General features: G+C 36.3%; 1 protein-coding gene across 1 annotated transcript in view; it reads right to left on the bottom strand.

The window, feature by feature from the left end:
• The window catches only part of LOC140152073 (myoferlin-like), a 177085-nt gene that overhangs the window by 66125 nt on the left and 92559 nt on the right, over positions 1 to 18401 (bottom strand). Inside the window, 14 exon segments of the mRNA XM_072174374.1 lie at positions 1718 to 1957; positions 3040 to 3214; positions 4110 to 4271; positions 5005 to 5103; positions 5742 to 5894; positions 6365 to 6546; positions 7175 to 7252; positions 8043 to 8106; positions 8599 to 8766; positions 9328 to 9452; positions 10343 to 10445; positions 11364 to 11481; positions 11788 to 11867; positions 18173 to 18253. Of these exon segments, the coding sequence (XP_072030475.1) occupies positions 1718 to 1957; positions 3040 to 3214; positions 4110 to 4271; positions 5005 to 5103; positions 5742 to 5894; positions 6365 to 6546; positions 7175 to 7252; positions 8043 to 8106; positions 8599 to 8766; positions 9328 to 9452; positions 10343 to 10445; positions 11364 to 11481; positions 11788 to 11867; positions 18173 to 18253 (1828 nt within the window).

The following is an 18401-nucleotide window of genomic DNA, read 5'->3' as shown; positions in this document are numbered from 1 at the left end:
TTAACTCTTGAGATGGTTCTGCATGTTATACTGTTCATTTTCTTTACATTTTCTTTCTTTAAGGGGTACCACACCCCTCGATAAATTTGTGTCTATTTTTGCATTTTTCTCAAAAACTAATAACACAGTGGTAACAAGCGTTATGTATATTATAGGGCAAGGAATCCAATTACTACACTGGAATTTCAGTGACCCAAGACAAGCAGTTCGTTATTTATGATAAGAAATAAGGTACTGCTAGGATGTACCTCATTTCCTATCATATATACTGAACCACTTGTCTTGAGTCACTGAAATTTCAGTGTAATAATTGGATTCCTTGCCCCAATAATATACATAACCTTTGTTACCAGTGTGTTATTATTTTTTGAGAAAAATGCAGAAATAGTCAAAAATTTACCACAAGGGTGTAGTACCCCCTTAAATTTATACTAACCACTGTTTTACTAGCACATTCAACGCAAATTTAAAAAAAGAAAGAAAAAAAGACACGGTCGGGACCAGAGTACACGGTCGGTCGGACGTGGACAAACAAACAATTTTTTTTTTTGCCTGATTGTGAGTTCAACAACTCTTCCTATACCTTTGTACAGGAGCCAACCGTTGTTAACCCGTGATGAATCCACACTTTTACTGTAGCGTATACGCATAACGCGAAAGCAAGAATCGCGTTACACGAGAGCGCATAAAATTCGTCATGTCTGGAACCTTTGTTATAGTAGTGCTCGGTGTTGAATTCAGTATTATTCTGGTAGCGGCTAAACATTGCCGTTTTATTCGGTAGTTTTATTGCTGATATCAACAGAGAAATCATCGAAGTTTTTGTAAGGCCGAGTGGCAATGATTAACTGACATACCTCGGGAAATAATCGTGAATTATACGATCTTTAGCTTCTTTTCGTTGTTGAAAGGGATTCAATCATGTATCACTGTTGTTCATCACCGATTAACAACTCGCGTCCGCGCGTCGTTGTTAATCGGTGATGAACAACGATGAAACATGATTGAATCCCTAAATCATCAGGTTCAAGTACTCCACCGCTATCAGCCTAATTCAATTCAGATATATGAATTTTATGTCTGGCATGTATATTTCCTCATTATATTTGTAAAGAATTTAAAATAATTCTCAGCTGGTTTCTTTGGTCAAATTAGAAAACAAAGACTACGTTAATAGTATTCGTACACTTAACTTAATTCCTATATACTACATTACTAGAACCTTTGTTTGCACTTCAAATGAAACTAATTTCTGCACTGTTGTGAAAATAATATTAATCTATTATTTTAAGTGACCTGTTGAGCCACAATGTACTTATTAATATTACCTACCGATTTATATTACAGTTCAAATTTTTAAATCTTAATTAAGTACTAATAAATTTCACAAATCTGGCACTTAATCCAAATTTCAAATGGGTAAAATTGTGAAATAGGAAATGGAGTTACTTAACCAGGCCAAACAAACAAATTGGGACTATTGTTCTTGGTTGAGTCAGTAAATGAAAGCCTATTAAATCCAAATCACACCAATCATATCAATGAATACACATACAGAGAAAATTAACAATAATCACTGGGTGGGTTAAACTGTACTTTTCTCCCCTAAAATTAGTAACGCAATAATTTCAACCAGGCATATTCAGTTAAAATGCATTAACAAGCCAAACCAAACCGCTATGCATATATATCAGGCAAGTCATTATCAGGGTCGAACCTGGATTCTGAGTCTCCATTTCTATCTCCACGACGTTATTATTATTACTTGTACTTTCTCCCAATAAGGGATCCTCAGACTGTGCCTCGTTCATCTCTTTGACCTCACCGCCCTCACTGGTCTCTTCCCCCTCACCACCCTCACTAGTCTCTATAGCATCACTGCCCTCATTAGGCGCTTTAGCCTCACTGCCTTCATTAGTCTCTGCAGCTTTAGTATCTATTGATGGGAGTTCCATAACTGGGTAAAAAGGTAATATTATTGACCAACACCAAGAAAAAGGTAAAGGAGAGATGTGTGTATGTTAATAGAAGCTTAGATTTATGAAGATCTACTTTTGGTTAAGAGCTTGAATGGGTGGGTTAAGCTTGCTTTGACAATGCCTCAGAGGTAGGATATCACAGGGGTATGAGCATATAACTAACCAGACTGTTTACAATGGTGCTGATTTGCACTTTTCATATATCCTTTCAAGTTCTTAACCAAGAGTAGAAAATGACTGTGACAGCATGCAATTACTTACAGAATGTTCTAGCTATTTTCTGCAACTCAAATATACACAAGGCTCCTCTATAGGTTACATAGGGTGTGACGCCAAATTTGTATGTAGAAACTCAACAGGGTTATTTCTGCTATCAGCTTTTCACTCATGGACCTAAAGTTGGTATTTTACCATTTACCAACAAGGTGTACATGGTACACTATAGAAGGTGTTTATTCCTGATTCCAGGGTGAAAATAAGTTTTAATTGCAGCCACTACAAAATGTGACTAGAAAGTGGTCTAGCTGCATATATTTGAACCATGATTTAAATGGATATGTATCCGACTTGAAATATCTATTCAATATGTTTAAACATTAAAGAAAGGGGACCCTTTACACTGACCATAATAGATAAGATCATTTTCGCAGTGTGTTTGTGAAATTCAGGATAAAATGGCTAGGAATAACAAAGTTTAATATGGTACCATCATTGACATTCCTACCCTGATTGTTGACTTGCAAGTCAATTCAGCCATTAGCCAATACTTTTTAGCAAAGGAGTCTGAAATTGGGACCCTAAACACAGTCAATGTGGTCTGTGATGTTGGTTAAATCTCTTAACCTTTCCCAAAAATTTCTGCTCGAGAATGACACCACACTGGGTGTGTGTGACCCCCTGGTTTCAAGCACATCCATTTAATTCATGAACTAAAAACGCTACATCACTAACTACACAAAAAGCATGAGAAATAATGAAAAGATGACAGGGAAACATGAAACAAAACAAAAGACAGACAAGACAAAAACAGAACCGACTTGTTTCTTTTTTATTTTCAAACCTGGGTTTTCTGGTGCATCTCCTTCTGCAGCAGCTGCATCTGCTATTGGATCACATCTGAATGTTGATAGGTCCTTAATGCATGAGGTACCAACAATTGGTTTACGCCCAAAGGCACGGTGGTCGCGTACCTTAATGTTGATTGGTGGTGTGTACAACTCTTCCTTGGGCAAGTCCTAATGAAGACAAATGTATTATTATAAATTGGCTCATTTGCATAGTATATTAATACTAATTGGTTCCAGAATTACTAATTTGCTGACACATATAATGATAGCCACAATCAGATTCAGAAAAATGGTTTAATACTAATTGGTTCCAGAATTACTAATTTGCTGACACATATAATGATAGCCACAATCAGATTCAGAGCTTTTCATCCAATGGGGTTTAACCCAAACCAGGGGTCGCATTTAAGAAGTTTGCACGTCCAGGGTCTCCTTATTTTTTGTTTTTGCCCATTTTGGACTCCTTAAATCTCAAGTTGAAAGTGACCAAAGGGTCCGATACAAACTGTATGGACTCCTTAATTTCACGATGCACGGAGGCATAAATAATCAATTAAAAATAAAAAAATAAAAAGATCAGTAAATCTTTTGAATCACCATAGGCCAACAACACTATAAATAATTTCACTGGAATATTTGACAAGTTCCGAAGTTTAGAATTTCGGACAGATGGACTCCTTAAATTCTCATCGGACCCCTTAAATGTTGGTTTTGCTGGTACCAAAGGGTCCAGAAAAATTAAATTGGACCCCTTGATTTTTTGTGCTCGTGCTACCCCTGACCCAAACTGAACCAAATATCAAAAAACCTCAATGCACATCATCATGAGAGCACACATAAGGACACGGAAAGCTTGGGCAGCTAAGGTACACCCCATGGTTCAAAACCGCACCAGAGAAAGAAGTTTTCTCTTCTTTTCCTTTCTTTCTTCCTTCCTTAATTCCTTCTTTCTTTCCCTTGCCAAAAAGCACCTGGGGCATTAGGGTTGAGTGCAATACACTTTTCTAACACTCAATAACATTTTTGAATGACATTTTTGTAGACTTTTTTGAAAGGTACTTACCACCTCAACAAAGAGCAGTGGCTGGTCAAAGTTTGGATTCTTTCTTGTGTTCTTGATGACCTTTGACTCGATGATCTTTCCTCCAATCTCAAACTCGATGCTTGGAGAGGTCACACCTGCCAGCTGGAATTTCTTCATGTTACGCACACCCCAGCAGAGAAGCTGTCAGAAAATTGAATAAATGTTGTGCTTAGCATATGATATGGTGTCAAATGTTAAGATTATCCTAAACACTGTCCACACAGGTGAGTGATGGTGAAGCATGGCTACTATGAATTTGTACTGCAACAAGCAGCATTTCAAAATAAAATCAGCCATTGACCGATAGATGATATTGTAGGGGTCAAAATGTGAGTTCTTCAGCATTGTGCTTTTTTCTCATTCATGATCAATTAACATACCATATGAAATATTTGTACATTGTACTTTGCAATCATCTTTTAACATGAGAGAACTATGTATGAAACTTTGATATTTATATCTACCTGATCTAATCATGTTATTAATGTTAGGAATTACTGTTATAATGTTAATACTTGGGAGCTTCTGAACTCACTCCTCCTGGTCGCTTTACGAACTATAATATGATGAAATTATGAACCACAAGTATAATGTATTGTGTACAACAGCTCAAACTATTAAATCACACTTCTGCAATTCGAAAGTCCCTTGCCCGTTGCAGTTGTTTCCAGTTTCTTTCCCTCGCCTGTTGAAAAAAACCATCTTACTTGTCCAGAGTTTAGATTTTGTGGCTTTCCCTTACTTACCCGGAGCTAAGTTAATTTGGTTTAGTCTTATTTACACACAGCTAGTTCTTCAGTCAACATTTTTAGAATATACTACACCATTTTGTTAGTGTTTCAGCTGCCTGGAAATCTAGCCTATGTTTACTAACCTCCACAGCAGTCCTCTGCATGACTGGGCGGATTCCACTTGGTACTTGGTAGAGGTTACCTCTCATGGGTGGCATGAATGGTAGATCCATGTTCTCAGACTGTAAAATAAGGCAAAAGGCAAACATTTAAAATGAGTAAAAAGAGCGATCATTTCCACCAGATTTTGACAAATAATGCCACATTGACAAGATTTAAAAACTGACTATTCAGTTTGTGTTGAATGATACTACATTCAAACTTTGGAGGTAGGTGGCCATCAGGTAACCTTTAATACTTGTCAACTCTTTCAGAAATTTATTAAAGTGCATTTGTTATCAGCTATTGTCTGTAAATGGTCATTACCACAGCAACAAAAGTGTAATTCCAAAAAGTCTTGTACAAATCTACCATGTCAGGTAGTGGCTACAAACATGCATTAAGGCAATAGAAACAAATTAGTTCGATCTTTCGATCGACCATCAATGCTTTGTCGATCCTTATCATTTACGAAATCAATAAATTTATTATTATTAATTGTGATAAAATAGTAATTTGTGCATGTAGTGTTATTGTCCAATATAAATTTACCATTAATTCTGATTCATTAGATAATAATTCATTAATAACAAGCATCAAAGCAGCATCGACCTGCGATCCAAAGATCGAACTTATTTGTTTCTGGCGCCTAAGCTGACAGAGTATTCCTCTATAGCAGTAATTAGCCCCTACATCATACCCATTACCATATGTGACTTACCATAAGGAAGAGTTCAAATGATGCCAACAATTCACCTGCTTGCTCACTGCCTCTGTACAAATTATGCCATGCCAGGCGCGCCACTCGTGTATCAGAACTGTCTAGCTTCACTATTGGCTTGCACAAGGTTCGCCCAAGGAATTCATTGCTACCCTGTGATTAAAGGTAGGGTAAAATTATGAAATTATTGCAAAGTCTGTATGTCATGATAATCAAAATACATTTAATATCAAATCCTATGCTAAATTCCAGGAGGATTTGGTGTTATGTGTTTTTCCTTGTTTTCTTTTTCTTTTTCAAATATATACATTACATGTAGTACTTTTTAAATGACTACTTATTTTAACCTAATTTCACAAACACTAATTGCTCATCACATGCAGCATAGCTCTCAAAACCAGTTTTGGATTTTGGAATGAAGTGTACACAAAATATAGCTCCTGCTACCATTCCCTTCATCTATGTTACATTAGTTTACATCAATATTCAAGTTTCAAAGTCTTGGACTTCATCGCAGGCATTAGAATAAGCAACCTGAATAATTGGATATTGAATGGAACATAAAATAAATCAAGGAGAGAACATTTCAACACCCTGTATCTTATTAGCCAACCAATACTTACAAAGGTATCAAAGTCATAGGCTTCTATACAGATATCAGGAGGATTAGCTTGTAGTGCCATTGGATCACCCTGAATCTCAATCTCATCATATATGAGAGTTTGGTCCCAGCTGGGGCAAAGTGTGTGCTTGATCACCTCGGACTTCTGGCTACGGGAAAGGAACGTCACATACGCAAATGGATCTAAACAGGAAAAAAAAGTTTCATTCAGATATTTTCCAGTGCCGTGTATGGGTTAATGTATGAAATATTCTAAAATAACTTTTACAAAATGTGCATCATAAAAAGGATCTGTTAATACATTTAAAGTCATGTACATATAATGTCTACATCAAACTACGAAATCCCAAAGAGCGTAGCATTTTTTTGTGATGTAACTTCTTTCCCTTTCGGACAAGTGATTGCCGACATCTGATTGATAGGTCACTAGCATATCCTAGTGTCAAATCGCAATAAGTTTTCTTGAAGGCAAGGTTGTTGCCAGCATTTGACCACTAGCAAGTTTTCAATATGCACGCTGTGACTACTAGTATGATATGGGCTGAAGGGTTTTCTTGAATTATGAAGAAAACAAGTTTTCACTTTAGAAGATTTAATGAGCTCAAAGTGCAATATATGAATGTCTTAAAGTCCCCTCAATAACATCCATAAACTATTCCTCATACTGTTTCTGTGAAATTGGATAAAAATCTCCTCAAATCTTAAAATGACTGATGTCGTCTTAGAGCTAAATAGTAACACATAATACTGAATTTGTCATATTACAAACCCTACGTAATTGGTTGAAATTGAGGCCTTGTTTACTACTTACCAGAGAAACTGTCTGAATCCGATGCTATAAGATCCCTAGCCTGGTACAGGTAGACCCTCAGCTGGTACTTGTGAGTATCTATACAAAACAACAAATCATGAAATACACATCAACCTACATTCTTTGCACTGTTTTATATGCTAAAGATTTTTTTACTTTTAGTGGGTTTTAGCGGGTTCGTTTAGACAAGTTTAGAACTGTCAAGCTTTCATCAGGAGTAGCTCTGACTTCTTCTGGACAAATTACCTAAGAATGAGACATGTAAATTTTTTGGATTTTTTACTATTTCTGTCTCCTGACATGATGACAGCCTTCACAGGAGCAGTAAGCTCACTATGTTCATTACACAGTTTTAATAACATTATATACATAATACTGAGAAGATTGCTCCCATCTTGACAAGATGGGGATCTGTTACATTGACATCATAATTATTCCACATTCAAGTTAATATAATAATTTCATAATAAAACAAAGCATTGCTTACATGTAAATATGTGGTGTGATCAAGCAAAACCAGTCTGAAGTTGGGCATATTCAATTTTCAGTTCACATGATTTTTTACATTTTTCATTAAACCTCACTGAAATTGAACGTTTAGTTACAAAGATATGAAAAGTTGAAGGTTTCCAAAACAATATGCAACAAAAAAAATTATTGTTGTCTTTTTTTCTTTCTGAAAATCAATATATCCGACTTCCGACTGATTTTGCTTGATCACATCACATATAGTGTATTTGCCATTTCCTCAAACTCTTGAGGTAACACCAGAGTCAATATGAGTGATTAAATACGACAACCATGACAAAATCCAATTGTGTTATTAACACTATTGACAGTGCTGCAGTTAGAGGTGATGAAAACTTACGCTTGTATGTGAGGAAAAGTCTTGGTGCTGACATCTCATTCTTGCCATCATCATCATCACCTTCCTAAAAATGTAGGGGATAATAACAAAGTGTTACGGTTTCATTATCCTCCCAATTAATGCTTATTTAAACTTAACAAACTTCATGTATGATGACCTGTAATTAGATGATAAGCCACTTGAAAAAAGATCAAATATGAGGTATATGAAAATTGAAAACATGAAAAGCTATTTTTCTGCGAAAGCATTCTATGAACTAATTGTGCAACTTGTTATCCTCTAAACAAGGCTCTGACCTGAGATAAGTATACTTGTCTCAGGCTCTGACTGAATGTGACCTTGCTTCATAAAGTTAGGCTTTCATGCTCAATATAATTAATTTACACCCTCATATCAGGCTCATTTGTCAACATGGTTTCTCATTTTTTGTGAGCATAATAACAATCTTGACTTCATATTAAATTAATTTAAAATTTATTAAACCTGGATGAATGAAAACCTTCAAACGTAATCTTGACATCTCTTAGCACTTCAAAATTTTCTGTGCAATACCTACCCCACCACCCATAGAGAACACAGCAGACGCTTTGGGGGATTCAGCGACCATTTTACGATGGAATCGTCTTCGGCGCACCATGTCCATCTTTCTTTCACTGGCATGGAATTTCATGCCAAAGATCGGCGCATACTCCCAGCCTTCAACCATAGCGTCCTTCTTCTTTTTCTGGTGTGTAAGGGGAAGAAAAAACATCATATTTATTAATATGTGACATGATCAAGGGGAATGAGTCACATGTCGGCCCTGGTCGAAAATGAGTTTTACACATGTTTCTAAAGAGGACATTTAGAGCTTTCAGAAATTGAAAAGCCCATGTTGATACGACTTTTCTTTCTAAAGTTACGCCAATTTATCAATCGCTGAAAACAATATAAAACAAAAGAATTTTAACACTTTCTTTGCCAATATCTCAAAATCAATATTAGCGACATCCGACTCATTTCCCTTGATCCTGTCACATATGACTTTCAATTACCAATCAATCAATATCAATTATCATATGTCCAGCAAAAAACCATAAAGTATGCTGAACTATTGAGATAATAAAACCAATTTATACAGTGAAGCTTTCATTTTTGGTAAATTAAATATTTTGTTCATGACAATTTCTGTAAATTTTTTATTTTAATTTTGAAAAACTTTAAATTAAAGGCAGTCACATATGGGTGCAAGATGCTAGAATCTTGCATTTCACAAGCGCTCTAAAATTGGTCTAACATTTATTACCTCAAGCTGCTTGGGATCTGCTACCAATGACCTGGGTCGTACCCATCGCCGACGACGACACAAGTGATAAGTCTTCTCTACCGCTCCCCAACTGGCCATTGTGGCTTCCACACAGTACTCCCAACCTACAAATCCAAACAGCAATATTAACAAGTCAGCTATCATTATTTTGATGGTTGAATCACACACAACCACAAGCACCGGCAACCAAGGACATCAACCAACTCCCCATTGAACTTTTACTATCCAACCATGGACAAATACATTTGAGTTTCTTTTGCCTTATCATGGTCCTGGTAAAGTTTTTACTATCACAAAAGATGACCACCCGGCCCCCTCCTCGTTCTCCGAGGGTAGGGGTCTTAATTGTGACCATTAAATGGTACAAAACGACAGAACATATAGAGTATTCATTTATGCATTACATTGCACTATTAAGGGAGCTCAATTATGACCCCTACTCTCAGATATGTTAGGAGGGGGCCGGGAGTTCATCTTTTGTGCGGTTACATTAATGACTTTTCCCACCCCCGGGGATACATTGAGGGTATCTTATACCAACTAATGTGACGTATAGACCCAAACACACATCACATGCACAAACCCATCTCATTATGTGACTTGACCTTGACCGTGGTGACGTTTGAAAAATGGCCTCAAAATCGAAATTTTAGCCTCCATTTACCCCCCTCCCCTCAAGATGTGGGTGATAGCGGATATTTGTAATGAGTGACTTTTGTTATACAACTTAGGGAACAAGTTATGTAATGAAAAATCAAGCACAATTATCAATAATATTTATCATCATATCCAATGTTTGCAAAAATGCTGATCATATTCAAATGATCCTTTAATTCTTTTGAGGAGTGTATTAGTTGGATTCCTTGCATTATTACCTTTCTGAAAATGTATACTTTTATATACTTCTCATCATAACATTTAAAGATACAATAAAAAACACTATAGGAATTATGGAGGCTCTGTTGACACTTCAGGACACTGAACACACACTTACCGTCTTCATCACAGGCTCTGTTGATATCACACTCCCATACATCATCCCATTTCCATCCTTCAGGACACTGCTGCTCATCACGATGAGCAATTGCATCCCCTTTCTGTAATTTAAAAAAAAATGTACATATTTGTCATAAATTGTGATTAATTAAATCATGTCAACCAGAAAAACTTAATGGGTTTCATCATGTATCATAATTCCAGTTCCAGAGCTTGTCAGAAACTACTGTGCCAGCTAATGCCATACGTGCAAACCCCAGATCATAGGCTTTGACAGTCTTTGAAATCCCATAATCTTGTAGTTGAGATACCACAATCACAGATCTTTTGTAACATATACAGCCCGCATGTAGAATGCTCTTCCTGCACATATCCCTGCTATCAAACCTCGGGCCAGCTTCAGCAAGAAGATAATTAGTTATTAGGTGAAGCGGAGGTATGGTACGGGAAATTATCGTGTGCGAAGTATCATACTGGGTGAAGCCGAAGGCTGAAACCAATATAACACTGAGCGCATGTTAATTTCCATTACCAAACCGACGCTTAACCTAATAACGAATTTATCATACCACTAAGTCATTCTAAATATTGAAATAATCATATTTTTATGCATTTTAATTGTTGCAGAATAGGAAAAACATTGTGAAAATTAGATGACTGTTCCGCATATGATGTACCACGTGCATTTTAACGGGCATTTTACACGCCCGGTTTATGCTAGATGCCTCTATACGTATACCTTGCCGTATACGCATAGCATGTTTGCACATTACGCTCTCACTGACTAGATATAAAGCGTAAATACGCACTCACTGACTAGATACAACAATAAGCGGTGTTCTTTGATGTTTAATAATAGTTATCTGGGTGCAGACCTGACAGTGCCATCAGTCTCTACAAGATGATAGCTTCATTGCCAGCCAATCCATCTTGGCTTTGATGTAACAACATTGCTTTGACGTAACAATGTTAGTGTATGCTTGGCCAAACCAGCCATTACCTCTTGGCTTAGTACTTACAACGCTAGTGTATGGTTGGCTAGCTGGTCCCCATTGCCCGCCAGGTATATTACGGTTTTCATGTTCAAAAGCATCTTCAACAAAATTCTTCTGTCCAGCATCAGCATCATACAGCAAGCTATAGGTAAAATAGATGAAACACATGAGACAATTTAAGTTCATCATGAGCATTATATCATCTTGTAACTATGGTACACCTAAGCTGAAACTTAAGCTGCAGGACACAATTTTAAAATGAAATAATATTTGCATGGAATCAATGAAAGAGTACTCACAAATATTTCACTTCTTATCAGGAACCTTAATCACTACGTCAATGGATTATCAGACATTCCCTTTATGAATAAGGTCCCTGGTTTTTCATTTGGTTACAAATTTGTACACACACACACAATGAATGCATTACAATATAACATAAGCTTACCTCAGTTCTGGGCTGATGAACCAATCACCTTCCCATTTCCATCCTGTTGGCAAATCAAACTTATCCTTGGGTAGCTTGAGCTATAATATTATAGAAACAAAAAACAAACAAGGATTAGAAAGAATTCCTAAGCACCACAATAATCATAACATTGGTCAAGTATAAGACTTAATCCCATTGTACGGGTAATGCACTCACTGATGACAAAAATTGGCCAAGATCCTCTTTAGGTATAACTAACATGTTAAAGGACACTTGTTGAAAAAGAGATTTATTAAGGAGGCACACAGGATCACTAATTATCCATTATTATTCACCTCATAACTCGAAAACTATTTATGTAAAGTATATAAAAGTATACATTTTTTGAACGGAAATGAGCTCATCAATCCATTTAAAATGTCAGTTTTGGGTCAAAAAGTACAATTTTCGAGAAAATCCCAAAACACAGCTTTTTTGACCAACAATTTTTGGTCCGCCATAAAAAAATTATTTGAAAATCAAAAACTGTAAAACATGAACTTTATTAATTTAGACAAATAAATCTAGAAAGTGTTTTTTTATTTTTTCAAAATTTTGCTTAGTTTTTAAAATATAGGCAAAAAATCAGTAAAAACGTATGACCCGTGTTCAAAATTTTGAATCGTGGGTGATAAAAAAAGTTCTAGGCCCTAATTTAAAAAAATGAAAAAACACTATCTAGATATTGGCCATATCTAAACGTTTGACTTAAAAACTTACCTCAGTGATGCTTCATTTAGACGCTATGGCGGACCAAAAATGGTTAAAAGTGGTCAAAAGTGAACTTGCCGAAAATCGCGATTTAGAAAAATACAGCGGATTTTAGGTCCATTTTGAAGATTATTCCATAAATATATAATCCGGTGACTTGTGACGTTTGGTCAAGTTAGAAAATGAGAAGGGGCGTCCAACTGCAGCAGATTGGCATTTTTTTGGTGATTTAGAAGGTAAAATATACAATTTTATTAAATTATCCGTGCACATTCGGCAGATATTTATCCACATGGTGTAATCATTTTATTTACTGCAGTCTTGTTTCCATGGTGCAGCAGAGCTTCCGGCAAGGCCGCGGCGCGTCGCGGCGTCGCGTCAGCGTTGAGGAGCGACAGGGCGCGCGGACAGACAGACAGGTTACGCGAATAAGTTGCACAGTGCATGGTAGTGTTGCCGCGAACGAAACCATGATTATTTAAGCACAATTTTGTCCTGTTCCATACAAAAAAAGATCATGCTCTGTATTAAAATTTGCGGACATCAGAACATTAAAAGTAGCATAGAATAACTGACAAGCAATTATTTTAGCAGATAATCAGGAAGTTTTATGAAATGAAGAATAAATTGAGACATATTATAATATTGTGATTTCTGTTTTGTCCTAATTTTCTTAATTTATGTTTAAAAATGCAATGTTTTTTATTTATCGTTTTTGGTTATTATTATTTTTTTTTTTTTGGTGTTGACAAAATTGCATTTTATGTTCATTGTCCTTTTCTGAACCGCAAACATGATGTTGTTACTACTCGTTGCTTTTTCTTTTTAGTTAGTGCTTGAGAGGCACCACAACGGCCCGTCCGCGCCAATGAGATTTTAACGCCCGTTATAGCTAGGCCTACACCACAGGAATCCCAAGTAAAATTTGAAAAGATTCTGATGTGTCGCATTACTCAATATTCCGCTTTTGTTATTGTAATTGTTTGTAGTTATCATATTTAATTTTTAACTTTTTACGGAATATCAAACACGTACAAAGGTCATAGGCCTATTATAGGCCTAAAGCTACAATAAAGTTGTAAAATATTTTGTACCGCATAAAAAGTGAATAAAATACAACAACAAAAATATTAAAAAAAGTGTGTCTGTTGTTGTTTTCAATCAAATAAACGTGTAAAAATTGGGGTAAAAGTTGTAATATGTCTTGAATAAACTTCTTGTAAAACGGACAAAAAGTAGGCCTATATATTATGTTAAACGGGCAAAACACGGAGAGGTCACAAGAAAACTGAAAAACACGGAAATTGACATAGCCTAACAAAACCGAAGTAGAAAACGGAACACTTGTGGCTTTGAATTAGATTGTGGTTTATGCAGTAGGCCTACCGTATAGGCATCATGCTGTAAAGAGCGTTTTAAAACACTGCATGAAAACATTCACGAAAAAATTTATGCTTTAAAGCAGTTTACCTTTTAAAGTATGCAGAAAACATTATAAACATGAAAGTTGAAAACCAGGCAAACATTGCAAATAAAAAGGCATTCGCCAAAACATTCGCAAAAAGTGTTGTAAAACCAAAAGCTTTTATCGCAATCATAATCAATCAGGAGAGAGAACGTTTGAAAATGAATCTTAAATCCGTGTTTTAATAACACTTTGAAACATTATTCAGGGCCTTAGGTATCTAGGCCTACCGGTAGTAACTGCTTGCCTATTTTTATGGTCTTCAAAATTAAGACGAGACTGAACGACCGCAGAGGCCCCGAACCAAGGCTGGGACTGCATAATTATAAGCTAATATAATAGGCCTATATTCTTGTCCAACTACACCAACTTGGTAAATCAAATAATAACAATGAAATGAATGAATGAATGAATGAATGAAATAAAACAAATTTTTAAACATAAAACAATAAGTACGGGCTAAGTCTAGCCTACTAGCAAAATATTTAGGGCCTCGTTTTCTATCGTATCTACCAGATTGCGCCATCATTACAGGGCTTCTTACGGGTAACTACTTCTTACAGATAAATTTCATCTTTTCAAGTTCAGAATGAAACTTTAAAAACAAAATAAAAACAAACAAAAAATTCACTAAATTATGTTCATATAAAAAACCTATAATTTATACCACTATATCAGCACTTTTTTTTGCGAAATTTATCGAGTAGGCCTACTGATTCTAGGATGGGGACGGTGGTGGTCTGTCGGCCCGCAGTTTACATGCAATGCAATGGTGCAAGCTTTACCTACCTTGGAAGAGATCAATTACGATAAAATACGGTAGTTATCGCGATTGGCGACTCCAGCGCCTCAATCAGCAATCACCTCGCCCATCCAGTTTATCATGTGTGCGTGTCTTTGCTAGCTGTACGCCGCAGTACGCGTTTCGAGAACGCGATATATTGCGGAAAACAATGATTTATTTGCTTTTGCATTTTGACTAATTTTTAATGAAAACGGTCTTTAAAATAGCTTTTCTTATGGTTCAAATTTTAAGATTTCTTTAAAATCTATTAATGACAAGATAAAATACGGTTTGAAGATGACATTAATGATGAAAACTCAATTTTGGCCATGTAACACTTCAGTGATCCTGTGTGCATCCTTAACTCGTTCTTTTTCTGAAATCCAGGATTATGACACTTCCTTAGTAACTGGTGAAGAATGGTTTAGCAAATAATGCCATTCACAAGAAGCAAACATCTATATTGTATGATTAACAAGTATTTTGTAGCTGGTATGTCCAGTAAAATCTTCAGGTTCAACACACATATACATTACAATAAATTAGCTATTAAGAACAATATGTAACTGTGTTGAAACACTGTGACATCACACAAATTTCACATGACAACCTTGTGAATGCTATGCAACAACCACTCTGGTGTCACATGGTTTCAAAGTATATTTCATGTGACAATCTGTTGTTATATTTCTGTATTTATCATGCATTATTTACTACATGTATGTGTGTATAAATATATGGACTACTGCAATTTGGCCATGCTAATTAATGTATGAACACATATTATGATGGGATACTTGTATTTGAAAAAAGGTTGATTACAAAATATGCCTTATTTCAAATCAATCTGTATCATGAAAAGTTCATCCTCACCTAGTCAACATACCTATCATTAGTTTACATGATGTTCCCAGTTTTTATATAAAAATGATTCAATAAGAAGTGAATCAATACCCAAATTCCCTGCTCCATTGGCGAGTTGTTATATTGCCAACATTAGCCCCAACGCCTCAAGGGCGTTTTTTTGGCGACTGGAAGGGACAGAAAGAAGGAATTAAGAGAGAAAACAAACAAAGAAGTTGTTTGCTCCCATCGGGATTCAAACCAGAGACCCCTCGCATGCCAAGCACTAGGTCGGTGATGATGAACCACAGGTCTTTTGCTGGCACGGCCAACGAATGTGTGCCTATATATCACTTACGGTGCATCAGCACATCACATGGGATGCACACACGCGCAGTGTACATACCATGTAGTATTTTGTATTACCTGGTAGTGTTAGGGTTAATAGGCCTATATGGAGTTTTAATAGGGAAAGAAGGAAGGAATAAAGAGAAAAATCAAAGAAGTTGTTTGCTCCTGTCAGGACTCGAACCTGAGACCCCTCGCATGACAAGCACTAGATCAGCGACGGTGAGCCACAGGTCTTACGCTGGCACGGCCATTGAAAGGGTGCCTATTCACTTTTTTGGAATGCATGCACACGCATGCACAGAGGTCTATTTTGAGTTTCGATAGTGGTTAACTAACCCTAATGTCCCAAGGGCTTTCTGGCGACTGGAAGGGAAAGAAGGAATAAAGAGAAAAAACAAAGTTGTTTGCTCCTGTCAGGATTCAACCCTGAGACCCCTTGCATGCCAAGCACTAGATCGGCGCGGGTGAGCCACAGATCTTTCGCTGGCCCGGCCATTGCAAGGGTGCCTATTCACTTTTGGTTGATTGCATCATCACATCATGTGGGATGCATGCACGCACAGTGCATATTATTTTGCAGTACCTGGTAGTGTTAGGGTTAATATAGGCCTATATGGAGTTTCAATAGTGGTTAACTAACCCTAATGTCCCAAGGGCTTTTTAGCGACTGGAAGGGAAAGGGAGAAAACAAACAATGAAGTTGTTTGCTCCCATCGGGATTCGAACCTGAGACCCCTCGCATGCCAAGCACTAGGTCGGCATCAAATATAAGCCTAAGCTCAAGTTATCTATGAGCAGAATAATATCATCTAGAAATTTTTTAAAAGAAAATGATGACTGTATCATTAAAATGTTTTTTAAAATTTAAATTGGTAATGTACTGTGTGCTGTGTACAGCACACTAATATTTATCAAACTACTGCTTATAGAACTTGCATGTAATTAGTATTAATTTATGGTCCATTTTACCTTGTAAATATTGTGAAACTGTTAGTAGTGAAATTATTTTAAAACACAAATTGACATCAATAGACAACCTGTAATGAGACCACCTACATTATAGAGCACAACCAGATTCCTCAGAAAGGTATCTTACTTTTGTATATTCCCTCTTATGGTGCACTTCTTATGGTGTGCACTCCTTAGGAACCCATAGTGGACCACTACCATTAGGGCACACAATGTTGGTCATCCTGAGAAGTCTACAGAGAATATGGCATATTTGGGTACTATGTGGGCACTCTAGAATACTGTTAGGGTGAGAATTCAAAGACTAGCACACATGGGACACTGGCCATGGTTGTGTACTTTGTCAGGGAAGTTCTGGTTGTGTGTAGAGGATCTTAGGTAGTCTCATTACAATGTCTTAATTGGTGCAGTTTATTAAGGTTATTGACAAAATGTTTATGAAAAAGGTCTTCATACTTAATAAGTTGCATTAAACAAGAAAATATCATTCTGCACCAAACAAATAGGGATAAAATGAAACACCCAATATCAACCATTAGGTGGTCTCAATACAGAGGATAAGTCACAAGTGCATGTGCATAAAGGGAGCGTAGCGTGGCCACGTTATAGAGGGCCCCTGGTATACCGCTAGATTGCGTTAGCTAAGTCGCTGTCAAACTGATATTACATCTTACCCTTCCTTTCTTGCGTTTTCTTTTAAATTTAGATTTCACATATTTCGCAACCTGAAAATAATTGGTTGATCAGTAAGCTAATCATAATGTTTTATCCTTATTTGCTTGGTGCCTTCCGTTTATAACTTGCTGTAGATAACTCCTAACTTGACAATATGACGTTTTCAACTTATAAAACCATCAATAATCATTAGGTCCATGAACATAATTAACCATACTGATATATATATATCACAAACATGAATGAAAGAAAACATGAGTGTGCCAACATCTTTATAGCTTTAAGATCTTTCTTAACGTTAACCTCAGGAGAACTGGCATGTAAATTGAGTTGGAGATGGCACTTCATATTTTCCCAAGCCACAGCTTTCAAGGTAACCAAGTGAAATATGAATAAGCTGTAAATCACATCCAGTGGAACCAACAATGTTACTCACATAAGCTTATCTAGTTACAAAATGTACACAAAACTAATGATTCTCTCATCTACAAGTACAAACATTCAAAGCTATGGTTTAACATTCACCTAGATCTTAACTTTTGACCGCTAATGTTATGTAAGCTTACCTTTCCTGATGCATCAGACCATTTTGGCCTAGGCAGGGCTTTGCTTGTCCAGTTGCCTAATATACTCATGTTATTCTCATACTGAAACAAACAAATACATTTATCATGAGTCAGTACAATTAATAACTGAATTCAAATGTCTTATATACTACATTTAAGTGATTTACAGCAACATGTCATTTCACATAAAGTATCATTTTGATGCTGTTTGCTCTTTGATAATAAACTA

Source organism: Amphiura filiformis, chromosome 1 (genome assembly GCF_039555335.1).
Source record: "Amphiura filiformis chromosome 1, Afil_fr2py, whole genome shotgun sequence".
In the NCBI taxonomy this organism is placed as follows: Eukaryota; Metazoa; Echinodermata; class Ophiuroidea; order Amphilepidida; family Amphiuridae; genus Amphiura; species Amphiura filiformis.
Note: the sequence above shows the minus strand (reverse complement) of the source record. Positions and strands in the feature narration are given on the sequence as shown.